The 16404-nt window shown below is 35.6% G+C and overlaps 2 protein-coding genes and 2 non-coding genes across 5 annotated transcripts; all 4 read left to right on the forward strand.

Moving 5' to 3' along the window:
- Window positions 1-1428: 1428 nt before the first annotated feature.
- LOC107777482 (peroxidase 44-like) lies at window positions 1429-3830 on the forward strand. The gene is made up of 2 exons (XM_016597514.2): window positions 1429-1685; window positions 2906-3830. The coding sequence occupies exons 1-2, from the start codon at window positions 1479-1481 to the stop codon at window positions 3683-3685; spliced, it is 987 nt and encodes a 328-aa protein (XP_016453000.1). The 5' UTR covers window positions 1429-1478; the 3' UTR covers window positions 3686-3830.
- A 3122-nt stretch (window positions 3831-6952) lies between these two features.
- Window positions 6953-15360, forward strand: LOC107777479 (eukaryotic translation initiation factor). 2 transcript variants are annotated; one of them, XM_016597510.2, is made up of 9 exons: window positions 6953-7392; window positions 10579-10647; window positions 10920-11021; window positions 11280-11504; window positions 12514-12611; window positions 12976-13063; window positions 13162-13512; window positions 13622-13864; window positions 13952-15360. In XM_016597510.2, exons 1-9 carry the CDS (start codon window positions 7249-7251, stop codon window positions 14963-14965), a joined length of 2334 nt encoding a protein of 777 aa, XP_016452996.1. In that variant the 5' UTR covers window positions 6953-7248; the 3' UTR covers window positions 14966-15360. The 2 variants fall into 2 exon arrangements, with proteins under 2 accessions (XP_016452996.1, XP_016452997.1); XM_016597511.2 differs by having other exon boundaries at window positions 7018-7392; window positions 11286-11504.
- Window positions 8854-8959, forward strand: LOC142163700 (small nucleolar RNA snoR103). Its single transcript, XR_012694642.1, has one exon. It is a non-coding gene; the product is annotated as a small nucleolar RNA snoR103 (small nucleolar RNA).
- On the forward strand, window positions 10140-10245 carry LOC142163701 (small nucleolar RNA snoR103). The gene has a single exon (XR_012694643.1). It is a non-coding gene; the product is annotated as a small nucleolar RNA snoR103 (small nucleolar RNA).
- Window positions 15361-16404: the final 1044 nt, after the last annotated feature.

A 16404-nucleotide genomic window follows, 5' to 3' on the forward strand; every position in this document is an offset into this window, starting at 1 on the left:
TTTTGGTCAAACATGTATCACATATGTATCATACATGTATAAAGTGTGTATCACATGTATATCCATATATACATGTGTGTGAGATACATATGTGATATATGTTTGATACATGTGTCGTAGAAGAATTTTTAAACTCGATTTTAACTATGAATTTTGATGCCAAACCATTCCAAATAACCTCCGATCTTGCTCAAATTTTATATATTGTCTAATCTATAAGTTTTGAATGATTTCTAACCATACCGATTGAATTTGTCTGATTTTTTTTAATATAGTACATTATTGGTAATGAATTTTGACCCCAAACTGGTCTAACTCACTATCAAACTTCGTTAAATTTTGTATATTGCCTCATCTAATTATTTTCAACAAATCATGACAATACTCATTAAATTAATCTTTTTTTGCCTTTATTTTTTGAACGTCATATATTATTGGTAATTGTTTTGGATATTTTTGATAGCATAACTAAAATAACTAGTTATTAGTAAATAATGTCTTTTTTTGGTACATTAGATTCCCAAATTAATAATGAAAAAGTTGGCATGGGAATGTACAACTGAAAAATGTAGAATTTAGGTCTTAATTAAGGAATCTAAGCCTTTGTTCCTTTACCAATGGCCAATTGTGTTCAATGAAACGAAGACCTAGTCGTTGTTGCGTTGTAGTTATTTTTTACATGCCTAAAAATTAAGCACTAAGTTTAACAATGTAGTAAGAGTTTAAGTGATAGTGTTATACTCATGGGCTACAAAACAAACTCTACCAGCAAAAAGTTCAGTGGGATGGATGAGATCCCGTTATTCTTAGCCGGATGTTTCAGGTTTGAACCACGGTTAAAGAAATAGGGACCGCTACTCCTTAAGTAGATCCTATACAGTACAAAACTAGATTGATTAGTCGGTCCGATGGGTTTTAGATACAGATTATACCAAAAGAAATACGTAAATTCCATGCAACAATAACAAAACCACTATATTCCCGAAGGTGAGGCACGATCTAGGGAGGGTAGTGTGTATGCAGACTTTATCCGTACTACCTTACCTAGTGAAGGTAGAGAGACTGTTTTCAATTGACGCTCCGCTCAGAAAGGGAAAAAACGCAAATTCCATGATAAGCATTAAATTGCTAACACGAGATAATCACATATTAAACTATACTGATATTATAATTTTTTTTACACTGTTAGTGCATATAAAACTACAATACTTAAGATTAGGAAAAATTAACCTGCTATATATATGCCTATATATTGCCGGCTACCTTAAATATGTACTATTGGCTGCTATTTTAGCCGGCTCATGCAGTATATTCTCATAATAATAAACTTAACAAACATAAAAAACAATCAAAATCAGTTCAAAACCAGCTTGAATCTTGCTCTATATAAATGGTTTAATACTTGCTTTTTTCTGTAATTATAAGTGAGATCCTCTCTTGCTTTATTTGCTATTTGGTTCAACAATATTTTTAAGGAAATGAAGATAGTGACATTGTTATTGGTGTTTTTGTGTTACTTTTGTAATCAAGATTTTGTATCAGCTCAACTTAAAGTTGGTTTCTATAGTTCTAGTTGTCCAACGGCTGAAAATATTGTGAAAAGTGTAGTGAAGGAGAAGTTCAAAAGTGACCATTCCATTACAGGAGCTTTACTTCGCTTGCATTTTCATGACTGTGGTGTTAGAGTAAGAATCTTGAAATTGTTTCTCTTTAGACTTAATTTGCAGCTTGTACTTAGTAAAGTTACGTTGTTTCCGTGTTACTTATAAGTCACTGGTTCGAGCCGTGGGAGCAGGTACTAATAGTTGTATTAAGACAAGAGGGGTTGCTCTGATGGTAAGCAACTCCCACTTCCAACCGAGAGGTTGTGAGTTCGAGTCTCCCCAAGAGCAAGGTGGGAAGTTCTTGAAGGGAAGGATGCCGGGGGTCTATTTGGAAACAGTCTCTCTACCCTAGGGTAGGGGTAAGGTTTGCGTACACACTACCCTCCCCAGACCCCATTAAGTGGGATTATACTGTGTTGTTATTGTTGTTGTATCTATATCACATTCCCTGAAATGTGGTCATTCCCCACACGCTGCATGAATGTGATGTTTTGTGCATCGGGCTATCCTAATTAGTAGATAAATCATATATCAAGTAGGATTTAAGTTATTAACTCACTTTTTACACTATCACTACATTTTAATCTATTACTCCTATATGTTAGTTACCATTTTTTTCAAACATGAATTACTCCGTCTGTTTCAATTTAGATGACACACTTTCCTTGCTAGTCCATTCCAAAAAGAATGATACATTTCTATATTTAGAAATAATTTAACTTTAACTTTTCATTCTACCCACTTTATCCTTAACGAGAAGCTTTTATGGTTACACAATTATCATGGACCCACTAAGCTTTTGTCCCTTAAGCTTTTAGCACCCACATGTTTCAAAAGTTTTATTTTATTTCTTAAACTTTGTGACAAATCAAACTACAACATCTAAATTAAAACGGAGAGAGTAACAATTATCATAGAAATTTATCTGTTATTGGATATAAATGACATGATTGTGTAAATATATTTAGTACACTTATAGAACTTGAATTTAACTTATATAACTGATTATGTAACGAAGTACTATATCGATATATTTTAACATGTTGTAGTAGGTAACTCGTCTTATTTTGTAGGATATTAATTCTACTTTTTTTATGGTTATTTATATTTATCATTTAGATGATCTGATTGTGTAAAAAAATATTCTTTACATTATTAGTATACTAAAATTAGACTCATCCATTATATTGCTTACACCATTTCAACTTAGTAAAAGAGTACTCTTTCCTAGGATTTATTAGCTTCAATTATTTTGGTTATGGTCATCTACTGATCTTTTACTAATGTAACTATTATTTCAGGGTTGTGATGCATCAATACTGATAGATTCAGATCCAACCAACAATCAAACCTCAGAGAAAGATTCTAACCCTAATTTCACAGTACGAGGTTATGAACTAATTGATGAAATTAAGGAAAAATTAGAAGCTAATTGTCCTTCAACTGTTTCATGTGCGGACATAATAACACTAGCTACTCGCGACGTAATTGCCTTAGCCGGAGGACCAAAATACATTATTCCAACGGGCAGGCGCGATGGCCACGTGTCAAACGCCTCAGAAGTGGACTTACCCGGCCCGAATAATTCAGTGTCAGAAATTTTAGCGTTCTTCAAAACCCTAGGCCTAAATAAAAATGACATGGTGACATTATTAGGAGCTCATACAGTTGGAGTCGTACATTGTTTCTTTTTTCAATCTAGGGTTTCGAATTTTCGAGGTACCGGAAAACCTGACCCCACAATGGATCCTGAACTGGTTACAAAACTTTTCAAACTTTGTAACACGTCTACCCCACCAACAACCTTGGATGATGTTCCAACAACATTCTTGGATCAAAATACATCTTTTATAGTTGACAATCAATTTTATAAGCAAATTTTGTTGAAGAAAGGAGTTTTGAAGATTGATCAAGAACTTGCTTTGGATAAATTAAGTGCACCAATTGTTTCAAGATTTGCAGCCAATGGAAATGCCTTTAGACAGAGTTTTGCTAAGGCTATGATCAAGATGGGAAATATTAATGTATTAGTAGGGGATGATGGAGAAATTAGAAAAAATTGCAGGGTTTTCAATAAATAATTCTAATTAAAATGATGTAAGTGTTATATTTTTGGAGTTATTAAATCAATACTATGTTCTTATTATGTATTATCGGATATTTATTTAATGTCGGTTTGAATTAATTAGACTTTTTGGGCTAGAAGATTTGAAGGAAAGGAAATGAGAGTTAAAAATATTAGTTTCTCTAATTTCATTCTTTATTTTATTTCATAATAGGGCAGTCTAATGCATTAAACTTTAAATATAAGGTCATATTACAATAACTCTTATTGTTGCGCCGAGATTTCTTCTTCATTTTCCCACGTGTTTTTATTAAGACCATATAAATGTATCGCTTAACATATACTCTTACAAAAGGTGTGAATCATGCCTTTATCGTCAAATGTGTGTGTTCAATGTTTATGATTCTCTTTTGTTAAATCTTCGATGTTAAAGTCGTCCTTAGTGCATCTTATGACAATCATTTATGTATAAATCATATTTAACCCTTGCTGATAGCGAAATCGAAATTAATGTATAGTTATACATATAAAATAAAGAGAAATTAAAAAGAAAATATTCGGCAATCTTGAAAAAAGACAATCACAACTTAGATCAACCAAATATAATATGATCCGCATCATAACAACCAAATTATATAGATTTCACTAATTATACAGAAAACTCGTGGAAAGAGTGAATTACTTTCATCGTTATGTTAGCATTCTTGTCCTTTTTATATCACTTTTAGTACACATAACCCTTACTTAAATTTGATTATATTCGTACAATTATCAAAGTATTATATGGATATCCAGTAAATTAAAAAACGACAATAAAATTGTTAAAGCAAGTCTTGAACTAAAGATTTTTTGCCCCATTAAAACTAATAATTGATATATATTTAAACAGCATCAGAATCTAGTGTCTTATAATAGTTTAATTTTTTTCATTTGCCTAAACTTTCTTTTTACATTTTGCCTCTTCATTTTGGGGCTATAAGTAATATAAAAAACTTCATATGGCAAAACAACAAAACATGAAACAAAGTTCAAGGGCAAAAGAGTCAACCATGGCAAACAGTTCCTAGTAAATTTCCTCAAAATCACCTCCTTTAGTATCTTCTGTTTTTTTTTCAAGTCAAGGTGCATTTATGTCCAACTATTATATTTGATATTATTTTTATTTTTAATAATGTGCGTTTGAAGGTGTCTATTTACTACCAAATGTTTGTGGTGTCATAGTGGGGTGGTAAATACTCCCTCCGATCCATTTTATTTAATTTTTTGGTTGTTTTCACACATATTAAGAAATTTATCTTTTAATATAAGTAGCAATAAGATTGATTATATTAACCTTAATTTGTTCATTGGAAATATAACAACTACTCCTAGGCTCTTTACTCCAAGGGCAACTTTGAAAAAAATAAATTAATTCCCTATTGATATTTAAAAAAATCAAATATTAAGGACCACAAAAAAAGCCAAAAAAATCACTTAAAATAGACCGGAGGGAGTAATAGCCCGTTTGGCCAAGCTGCAAAAATCAGCTAACTTTGACAAGTGTTTTTTTTTTTCAAAAGTGCTTTTCTCAAAAGTACTTTTGGTGAGAAACAGTTTGTGTTTGGCTAATTAGTTTGAAAAGCACTTCTGAGCAGCAATTAGTGTTTGGCCAAGCTTTGAAAAACTGCTTCTAAATGTATTTTTCTCAAAAGTGCTTCTAAAAAAAGTGCTTTTAAAGAGAAGCTACTTTTTTCTGCTTCTCCAAAACTGCTTCTGCTTCTTCTCAAAAGCACTTTTTTTTTCCTTCCAAAAGTTTGGCCAAACACCTCAAATTGAGACCAAAAGTACTTTTGGCAAAAAAAAGCACTTTTGACCAAAAATAAGCTTGGCCAAACAGGCTATAACTCTTTATCCTTGACTAAGAAATCTCATGTTTAAATTCAAGGAATGGAGCCGTTTTCGATAAGGAATTGGGGTCTATCCGAAATACGTCGATTGTCGGTAGATTGTTTGAGATGCTCCAGCAGCGAATGCGGGTTGCCACATGCCGACCAAAGGTTTACTCTCAAATTGAAATTTTTCGATGCGAATACGAATTAGTCAAACTCTAAAACAAATATCAAACATTAGATGCGAAACCAAAACAAGAAGGGTGTCTATTTGTATAGTGCAATTATAGTAAATATCTCCCTTACTAGGCGAAATACATAGTTTACCCATTGATCTTATACTCAAATCCCTCTTATACACCTGTTAAACACGAGAATAGTATTACACACCAAAACTTTTAAAAGTGTGTCAATTACACACCTCTTTTTTCATGTGTTACACGCGTATATTACACATAAAAGAGGCGCGTGAAACTACAAAATTCATCTAAAATTATTCCCCCCCCCTTTTAACTATTTTCTTTCCAAAATAAAGAAAAAAATAACCCATGTTACTTCCCCAACCCACACTCCAACGTTCTCTACCCCCCCTTTTCCCCAACCTCCATCCTAGTTTTGTCTACCCTCATGTTTCGTTTCTCCAACCTCCATGACTAAGAAGAAGAAAAAAAGAAAAAGAAGAAGAAAAGAAGAGTTATTGGGTCTTGTAAAAATCACTATTATTGACCTTTTGAAAAGCTTGAAATTAAATTTAATCGGGTCTTGTTAATTTTGGTGTTCCATAACCTAGAAAATTAGTTTGAATTCGTGATTATTGTTGAATAAAAATTTACTTAGGTGGTTAATTTTGATAAAATTTAAAAAATACCATTAACAAGTTTGAAGCTTTGAGTTTGAGCTTGATTTTGAAATTTGTATAAGGATTTGTGATGGATATTGTTAAAACTTGTTAAAAATCGGGCAAAAAGTTAAATCTATACTTAGGAAAAAAGGTACTTGTAGTAGAAGGGTTGGTGGTAGTATGGTGGTGGTGGATAAGACGATGGAATTGAGGAGATGAGGAGGGGGTGGGTTTTTTCTTCTCTGTATTTTTTTCTTTAGGAAGATGAGGAGAGGGGGTGGGGCACAGGGTTTTTTTTTCTTCAGTTTTTTTTTCCGATTTATGACACGTGTCAGATGCTGATTGGCTCGTGTAATAACAATCTTTTTAAGTAGATGTGGTCAAACATCGAAGTGATGTGTAATTGACACACCTTTAAAAGTTTTGGTGTGTAATATTATTCCCGTCTTTAATAGGTGTGTAAGAGTGATTTGGGAACAAGCTCGATGAGTAAAGTATGTATTTTGCCCACTTGCTATAATAAAAAGGTTTAACAAAAACAATATAATACCAAAAATACCCATAGAACAAATCTGGTAATACCAAACCTATCCCAAAAGGGTTTTTTCCCTTCCTCTTCACAAACGCCTCTCTTTCCCTTCCCCACTTCTCTTCCTCAGTAGAGAGAGGAAAAAAAAGACTCTCTCTCTCTCTCTAAAAAAATTCACTCTCTCTCTCTCCAAAAATCTAATCTTTATATCTCTATCTTTATTTAGATAGATAGATACACATACATCTGTATCTATCACTATTTCTCGATTCGTTTTCTTTCAGATTTGCTAGTTTTTGTTTTTGTGTGTTCGAATTAATCGGACGGTGGAGAATTGAGGTATGCAGGCTGATCAGACGGTGATAAGTTTGAGACCAGGTGGTGGTGGTGGTAACAGAAGCAGAGTGCTTGTGGGCCCTCGCTTTGAAACCTCATCATCTACTATCAATTCTGATCTTCTTCGACCACATGTTGGTTCTTTCAAGGTTGAATTTTTTTTCTATATTTCAGATCTATGGATCTTTTTACTTTGTGGGTTTGCTTTTTCTTGCTTTTATTTAGCTGTTTTTTGATGTGTTGATTTGCCTTTTATTGCTATTTTGTTAGAAAAATCTTGTCTTTTTCAATGAAGCTTGTGTTTTTGCTTTGTGTGTCTGCTTTTTCTATGGTTTCTTTAGCTTTTTTTATTTGCTTATTGAATGTGTGATTTACCTTTTATTGTTGTTTGGCTATTTCCCATGTAAAAAATCTAATCTTTTCGTATGTAGCTTGTGATTTTAAGACAAATTATTGAGTTTTGGAATGAAATGAGCCTGAATATTGTGGAATAAATACTGTCGATTCATCTATCCGACCCCAGCTAGATGAATATTCCACAATATTGTGGAATATTGTGGATTGAAGCATAGTTAATTGATTGATTGAAATTAGGATTTTTTTGACTTTATGGATGTGCTTTTCTTGGTATTTATAGTAACTTTTCTGTTTGTTCATTCCATGTGGTCACTTACCTTTTATTGTTATTTCCCTAGTGAAAAATGTGATCTTTTCCTTTGTAGCTTATGATTTTGCTTCAACACCTAATTATTGAGTGTTGGAATGACATGGACCTGAATAGGGTGGAAAAAATACTGAGGATTCATATAGCCGACCCTAACTTGTTTAGGATTGAAGCATAGTTGAATGATTTGTTGATTGATAATAGGATGTCTTTTTTACTTTGTGGGTATGTTTTTTCTTGATATTTTCTAGCTTTTTTTATTTGTTTATTGAATGTGTTGACTGCCTTTTGTTGCTGTTATGTTATTTCCCATGTGATAAAACTTATCTTTTCCTACATAGCTTGTGATTCTGCATTAGAGAACCCTTAATTTGTTTTAGTAGACGAGTAGTTGAGTGTTGGAACGAAATGGGCCTGAACTTAGTGGAATAGATACTTTGGGGGGGCGGGGGGTCATATAGCTGACTCCAACTAGCTCAGGATTGAGGCATATTTGATTGATTGAAAATGAGAATTATGTATGCATTGCTTTGTCTGCAAAATACAGCCTTTCTTCACACTGAACTTGAATACATGAATTGACGTATTTCTATATCTCTGATGCATTATCCAATTATATCTGTAAATTACTTCCTTTTTTTATATGAAAAAACTGAATCTTTCTACGTCATTACGTCGTATAAAATTTGTGTGGCATTGTATGGAAGAATCTATATGTGTTTGTTGAGTCTATAAGTAAAGTTGTGAATGTTTGTATTGGTACACATGTTGGTGAATTGGATGGTTTTCTGATAAAGTCTCCGGTTTGTGTTGATTAAAGTCTAAGCAAAAATGAAAATGCTTTGAGCGAGAAAGATGGCCTTATAGTTATAGCTACAATAGAAGTGTCTGTGTACGTAATCTTTCCATTTTACATTCTTTTTAACGTCCTGATTCTTGGCAGCTCACTTTATTTGTGTATCTGCTGTAAATATGGACGGAGAATCATTAGTAGGCTTTAGGTGGGCACTTAAGAGTTATCGGGCTGCTCATAAAGAACCCTACTAACACTGGAAATCTTAAAAGCTACTCCCTACGTTTCAAAAAGATTGTCTTAGTTTGACTTGGCACAAACTTTAATAAAGAAGGGAAGACTTTTGATATATGTGGTCTTAAATAAGCCATATCATTTGTGTGGCGGTAAAACTTTTGAAACTTGTAGTCTGAAACATGCCATAGCATTTGTATGGCTATAAATGCTTCCTATTAAGGAAATATTGAAAGGTGCCAATCTTTTTGGAGCAGACTAATAAGGAAATAGTGCCAATCTTTTTGAAATAGAGGGAGTATTAGCTTTTGCATTGTTAGATGGGAGTATATGGTGATGGTAGCAAGTTAGAAACATTAAGAGAACTGAGTGTTGGAATGAAATGGGCCTGAATAGAGTGGAGTAAATATAAGGGATTCATATTTCTGATTCCAACTAGTTCAGGATTGAAGCATAGTTGATTTATTGATTGATTGACTGAAATTAGGAATTATGTATGCTTTGGCTGCAAATACAGTCTTTGGCTTGTACTTGCTCTCTTTCTGATTTATTTTGCTTGACAATATGGGTGATATCTGTTGTTTGCTGCCTGGTGAATACTTCTGTTTCCCTCAGGTTGGGGGGAGAGAGTATCGAGTCGCATGCTGTTGGACTTGAATATATTGATTGACGTATTTCTATTTTAATGATGGATTATGTCTATAAAACTTAGGTTTTTTCAATAGAAAGATTGAGTGCTTCTTTGTCTTCCCGTTATAGAACATTTGTGTGGCATCCTATAAAGAATCTGTATGTGTTATTGTTTGTTAAGTCTATAAGCAAAGCTGTGAATGTTTGTAATTTTGTATTGGTATACGAGATGGTGAATTATAAAATCTGTGGTTTGTGCTGATCAAAGTCTAAGCAAAACACAGATGTTTTTAATGGTAGACATGCTGTTGTACGGGTCGTCTCCAGATAAAGATATCTGGAGTGAATTGAAGACTTAGATTTCCTGGACTCGTGGTAGCCTAGTGCTTGATGCAGACTATCTTGTCACTGGTGTGCATAGTGGTTTTTCCCCTTTTTGTTTTTTCTTTTGGTGCAGGAATACATGTAGTATGAATGAGAAAGATAAGTACATAGTTATAGGTACGATGGCAGAGTTTTGCGTGCATAATATATCAATTATACATTCTTGTTAACGTCCGAATTCTTAGCAGCTCACTTTAGTTGTGTATCTGCTGTAAATATGGACGGAGAATCATTAGTAGGCTTTAGGCGGGCACTTAAGAATTATCAGGCCGCCCATAAAGAACCCTACTGACATTGGAAGTCTTATTAACTATTGCCATGCAAAAGCTAGTCATGCTGTTCATAGGTGCTATTTCACCATTGAGGTACATCACTTTATAGCATGCTTTTCTTTGGAATGTGAATTCATACAGTGGTACATATGCTGCTTGGCTTTTGCATTGTTAGACGGGAGTGTATGGTAGAAAGTTAGAAACATTGAGAACTGAAGACTAAGCAAAGTGGGACCTTTTGTCTGTTGAATAGTGTTGGTAGTTCAAAATGCTTTATTTTTTTTGTTGCTTGAAATTCATTTTAAGAACTCCCTATTCTCAGGGTTCTGTTTGTCCTAACTCACCTTCATCATTGTAGACTGGAGATCGTTTTGAGAGCCATGAACGCGTTCGGTATACTCGAGATCAGCTCCTGCAACTGAGGGAGGTAATATCTATGTTTGAAAAATGTTTAATGATGGTGTTTATTGGTCATTAGTTTTCTGTAAATAAATATGGAAAAAATAAAACTGGCCTTTTCTTCTAAATGTATGGATTTTGATGCGATGATTGTTATCGGGAATTGAGTCTTTTTTTCCATCTTTTAGATCCTCTCCCGTTTCCAGCTGCCCAAAAAGAAAAGAAATGAAAGAAGATATCATGGTGGATATATCATGATTTATATGCTTGTCCTTGATTGTGGTAATTATTGTTTTCTAGGTGGTTACCCAACAGTTACCTGAGGTTATTCTACAAATCAAACAAGAAGTTGAAGCTGAACTGTTTGGTGAAGATGCCTCTCGAGGTCGTGTGGATAGCAATGTGAGTTTCTGCAGGACTTGATATTAGACTCAATATAAAGTTCTATTTTCCCTCTTTTGATTATTATGCTGGCATTTCTTCCTTCCTCACCGAAAAAAAGGGGGGAAAAGGAATATTTGGTGCTTTTAGTAATTTTGCAAGCTAAATAATAGCTCTGATTCGTTATTTTTCTCTAGCGCTTGTATATTTTCTATGTCACTTTCTTGCGGTGTTCACTCTCTGTTGCCTGATTGTCCAATGTAATTTATCATTCTGTAGGTGCAGGTTCAGTCTCAGGGTCGTTATTCTGAACCAGACAATCGTGACTGGCGTAATAGGTCAACACAATCTGCCCCCATAGAAGAAAGGTCATGGGAAGCACTTCGAGAAAACAGGGAATTTGGTGGCCGATTTGACTCTAGACAGCAAGAAGCAAACCAGTATAATCGGCAAGAGCAGCTCAGTTCACAGTTTGGAAGAGCTCACATATCTGCCAACCAAGGGGTAATTCATTTCCTCACGATAGGTTTTCTGAAATTGCGCATTTTGGAGAACGTTATTACTGATTTAAAGAACTTCTGTTTATGTATTCCTGCTTTTGTGCTGCCAAAGGCAAGTTCAGTTTTCCGTGCTTCCTTAAAAGCCTTCGGCATCAAAATAAAAGACATCCTAATGAAGAATAATATACTCCCTTCGTCCCAATTTATATGGCACTCTTTTCTTTGTAGTCAGTCCCAAAAAGAATGTCACATTTCCTTATTTAGAAACAATTTATCTTTATAATTCCATCTTTTCCCTTAATGAATTAGTTTACAACCACACAAATATTATGGTTTATTTAGACCACAAGTTTCAGAAGACTTCCTTTTTTTATTAAACTCCGTGCCGAGTCGAAACACTGCCACATAAATTGGGATGGACAGAGGACTTGATTATCGCATCCCTTGCTCATGGTAGTTTGGGAATTTCCTTATGGAGCATGGACTGCTTTGCACTTTGTTACATGTAATAAATAGGTGTACTAGTACATACTCCCTTGTTCACTTTTACTTGTACACTATACTAAAAATACATTTTCACTTTTACTTGTCCACTATACTATCAAGACAATTTTTTTTACTGTTTTACCTTATAATTAACTACTCATTTCTCAAATCATTTCTCAAGATTTTTAAAATGTTAATCATTATCATGGGTAAACTTGTAACATACACACTTCATTTCTTTTTTCTTAAAGGGAGTGCAAAGTCAAAAGTGGACAATTAAAAGTGAACGGAGGGAGTAGTTGTATTTTCTCATTGACATATTTGGAACATCAATTAGAATAACCTAAGAGATACTGTATCTCTTTTTCTGTTGCATAATGTCTCTCTCTCTGTTGTTTTTGTTGTTAAGCTTATTCCTTGCAATGATTTCTTCTATTGTCTTTTCGAAGTTCAAATCAACACAACTTAGATGGTGAACTATCTATTTACATCTGATCTCCGAAATCCTTCAATTGTTTTTTCACCAGGGAGGTCCTGCTCCTACACTGATAAAAGCGGAGGTGCCATGGTCAGTCCGAAGGGGCACACTTTCTGACAAAGATCGTGTGTTGAAAACAGTCAAGGGGTAATCTTTCTTGAAGCTCTTATTAATGCTCTTAACAATGTTCCATGTTGTAATTTGTATCTATTTTTTTGCCTCATCTTGACAGTAGGGAAACTGTGTTTTGCTCTTCTTTCCGACCTTTTCTCAGATGCAAGGATATCGTTGCTACTTAGACCACATTACCATATTTGTATAAACCATCACTAGCCTGTGGAACTACTTACTGCTAATAAAATAAGGTTGCGATGTTTTTACTTATAAAAAAATGTTGCAATATTGCTTTGGTCGTAGTGTTAGTATTCATAACGTTCTTGGTTTCAGATGTTGATCATAGTATTGCAAATTCTGTTCATGATTTGGTGTAACTATTATATTGATCTTGCAGAATACTCAACAAGTTGACCCCAGAGAAATTTGATCTTCTCAAAGGTCAACTAATAGATTCAGGGATAACAAGTGCTGACATTCTAAAGGTCCTCCTAGCTCTCAGATGCCCATGCTTCTCTCTATTGTCTCGTTTTCCCTCGTATGTCTCGGATAACTGATGTGTATTCTCTTCTCTATATTCCAGGGTGTGATCTCCTTGATATTTGACAAAGCCGTATTGGAACCCACCTTTTGCCCGATGTATGCACAGCTGTGTTCTGATCTCAATGAGAAGCTTCCTCCATTTCCATCTGATGAACCTGGCGGAAGAGAAATCACGTTTAAGCGAGTTCTTTTGAATAATTGCCAAGAGGCATTTGAAGGTGCTGACCAACTGAGGGAAGAAGTGAGACAAATGACTGCTCCAGAGCAGGAGTCAGAACGCAAAGACAAAGAAAGATTGATCAAATTGCGCACTCTTGGAAATATTCGTCTTATTGGGGAGCTTTTGAAGCAGAAGATGGTTCCTGAAAAGATTGTTCATCACATCGTTCAGGTTGTTGATCGTTTTGTATTAACTTATTCTTCTTGCTCCCTGCTCTCTTTAATCCCTTCAACATATCAATTATGTGGGAAAGTTTTTCTTCCTGATCTCTTGTTAACAGGAACTATTAGGACAAGATCCCAAAAGCTGTCCGGAAGAAGAGAACGTTGAAGCTATATGTCAGTTCTTCAACACCATCGGTAAGCAGCTTGATGAGAAGCAAAAATCAAGGCACATCAATGATATTTATTTTAACCGACTGAAGGAATTATCTACAAACCCCCAGCTGGTATCACGACTAAGGTTTATGGTGCGTGATGTGCTGGATTTACGTGCCAATAACTGGGTCCCTAGGCGGGAAGAGGTGATACTCCATTTGTTTATGCAGTAGTTGACTGGTGAAGTTCTACACTTCTTTCTCATGATGTATTATTAACTTCTTTTCTTACAGGTGAAAGCCAAAACCATCAATGAGATTCACTCGGAAGCAGAAAAGTCTATGGGGTTGCGTCCTGGTGCTACAGCAAGCATTAGAAATGCTCGTGCCATTCCTTCAGGTGCTCAAGGAAATTTGGGCGCTGGTGGCTTCCGACCTGGCACTGGTGGTATGATGCCAGGAATGCCGGGTGTAAGGAAGATGCCTGGGATGCCGGGAATGGATAATGACAACTGGGAGGTTCAAAGGTCACGGTCGATGCCAAGAGGTGTTCAGCCACCATTGATCGGCAAGTTGCCCTCCTTGAACACAAGACAGCTGCCTCAGGGGAGCGGTGGCGTCATTAGTGGCCGGAGTAGCGCCCTCTTGCAAGGCAGTGGTGGACCTCCAGTCCGGCCATCAGGCTATGCCTCTGCAATGGAGCCTGTATCACAAGTTCCTGGACCGGTTAGGCCGTCTCCAGCTATTACTGTTTCCCCTGTTGCTGAGAAACATCAGGCTCCAGCTGCAAGGTCAAATCCAGAAGAACTGAAGAGAAAAACAGTTTCTCTTTTGGAGGAATATTTTAATGTTCGGCTTTTGGATGAAGCTTTGCAGTGCATTGTGGAACTCAAATCCCCTGACTTCTACCCCGAGGTTGTCAAAGAAACCATATCACTAGGATTGGACAAAAGCCCTCCACGTGTCGAACCAGTTGCACAACTTCTTGAATACTTGTTTGCTAAGAAGGTTTTTACTGCTATAGACTTAGCCACTGGATGCGTGAACTTTGCTTCTCTGTTGGATGATCTTGCAATGGATTTACCAAAAGCACCAGCAAATTTCGGGGAGATAGTTGCAAAGCTAGTTTTGACAGGGGCGGTAGACTTCAAGTTGGTGCATGAGATCCTGAAGAAGGTAACAGATGATCTATACCAGAAGGACTTGTTTGTAGCCATCACCAGAGTTATTACCTCTAGCCCTACGGGTCAAGGAGTATTAGATTCACAGGCACCTGATATTGAAGCCTGCAAAAATCTGCTCCAGTGAAGCTCAACTCTTTGCTTGGAGGAGTGATGTAACCGCGCAGATGGAATATGCTCAAACTCACTTTTCCTGGCAATGGCCTTCTCCATTTATGCCCAGTGAAGTAGAGCAACTATATTGCAGTTTTCATCGCTGTAACGATCAAGAACAGGTGATTTTATATGAGTTGTATACTTTTCCAAGGTGTGTTCATTAGACAGAGATTTTGTGACATGGTAAATTATATGCCATATTTGCACGAGGCAATGGGGCTGCTTACGGAGCCCGGCTATTTTGCATTCCATTAGTTTTTTAATCATTTTTTCTCTTGACTTTGTTAAATTAAGTTTTGTCAAACTTGTGAGTTCATAAATGCAGCTATTCCAATCATTACACCATTCTGAAGTAGAAGGTGAAAACAGAAGTTTGTCTCATTTGATAGGTTTATTTGCCATTGCTGGTATTTGGATCTGCAGATTTCTCCTCTGTTATCTTGCTTTTGTACTTTTTCTCTGATGGTAGCTTGTTACTAATATGTTGTACATCAAAATCAGTGTTTTAAAGTGATTCTAAGTTAACAAATTTTCTAACATGTTTTGCTTTGCTTGGTTGCCACATTGATAGGATCATTTCACTACGTCTAGGGTAGGGGTAAGGCTACTTACATCTCACCCTCCTAAACCCCACTTGTGGGAATACACTGGGTCATCGTCGTTGTTTCTAGCTGCCTTTGGAATGACAACATCAACAATCCAGTGAAATCTCACAAGTGGGGTCTGAGGAGGGTAGTGTGTATGTAGACCTTACTCCGATCTTGAGGGAGTATAGAGGTTGTTTCCGATAGATCTTAGGCTCGAGAAGATGAAAAGAGACAGCAGATGAAATCATAAAAACCAAAAGAGTAATAGGTAAGAGCCAGAAAATAGATGGAAAAGCATGTCTTTGGAACTGTTGCAAAATGTATGTAATTAAGGAATTGGTATCTTACTTTGATGTTAAAATATTTCAATATGCTAATCGAGCTCATGGTAAGAGTGCAACGTGCGATGAGTTTGGCGCATGTCACAATTTTGAACTCTTTAAAGGACCAAAGCATTATATTTAAGTGGAAAAGAGTAGGGACGCTCATTATTCATCGGGTTTTTGTGCTATGCGTCAATTAGCCCTTCGAAATTTCTTGGTTATCCAAAAAAAAAAATGCCCATTTTATCATTGACGAATAATTTGTGTAAAATATTGAAGAACTTGTCTTAAGCTTTTGGTCAAAGCTGCAAAATTAATTATATATATACACTTTTCCTTAGACAAATAAATAGCCAAATTATGGTTCTTCACCACCAAAACATCATTGATGAGTTGTATATCAAACTTGGACAGGGAATACTGTCACAACAACAACAACCCAGTATAATCCCACTTATTAGGGTCTGGGGAGGGTAGTGTGTACGCAGACCTTACCCCTA

This window comes from Nicotiana tabacum, chromosome 8, assembly GCF_000715075.1.
Source record: "Nicotiana tabacum cultivar K326 chromosome 8, ASM71507v2, whole genome shotgun sequence".
NCBI lineage: Eukaryota > Viridiplantae > Streptophyta > Magnoliopsida > Solanales > Solanaceae > Nicotiana > Nicotiana tabacum.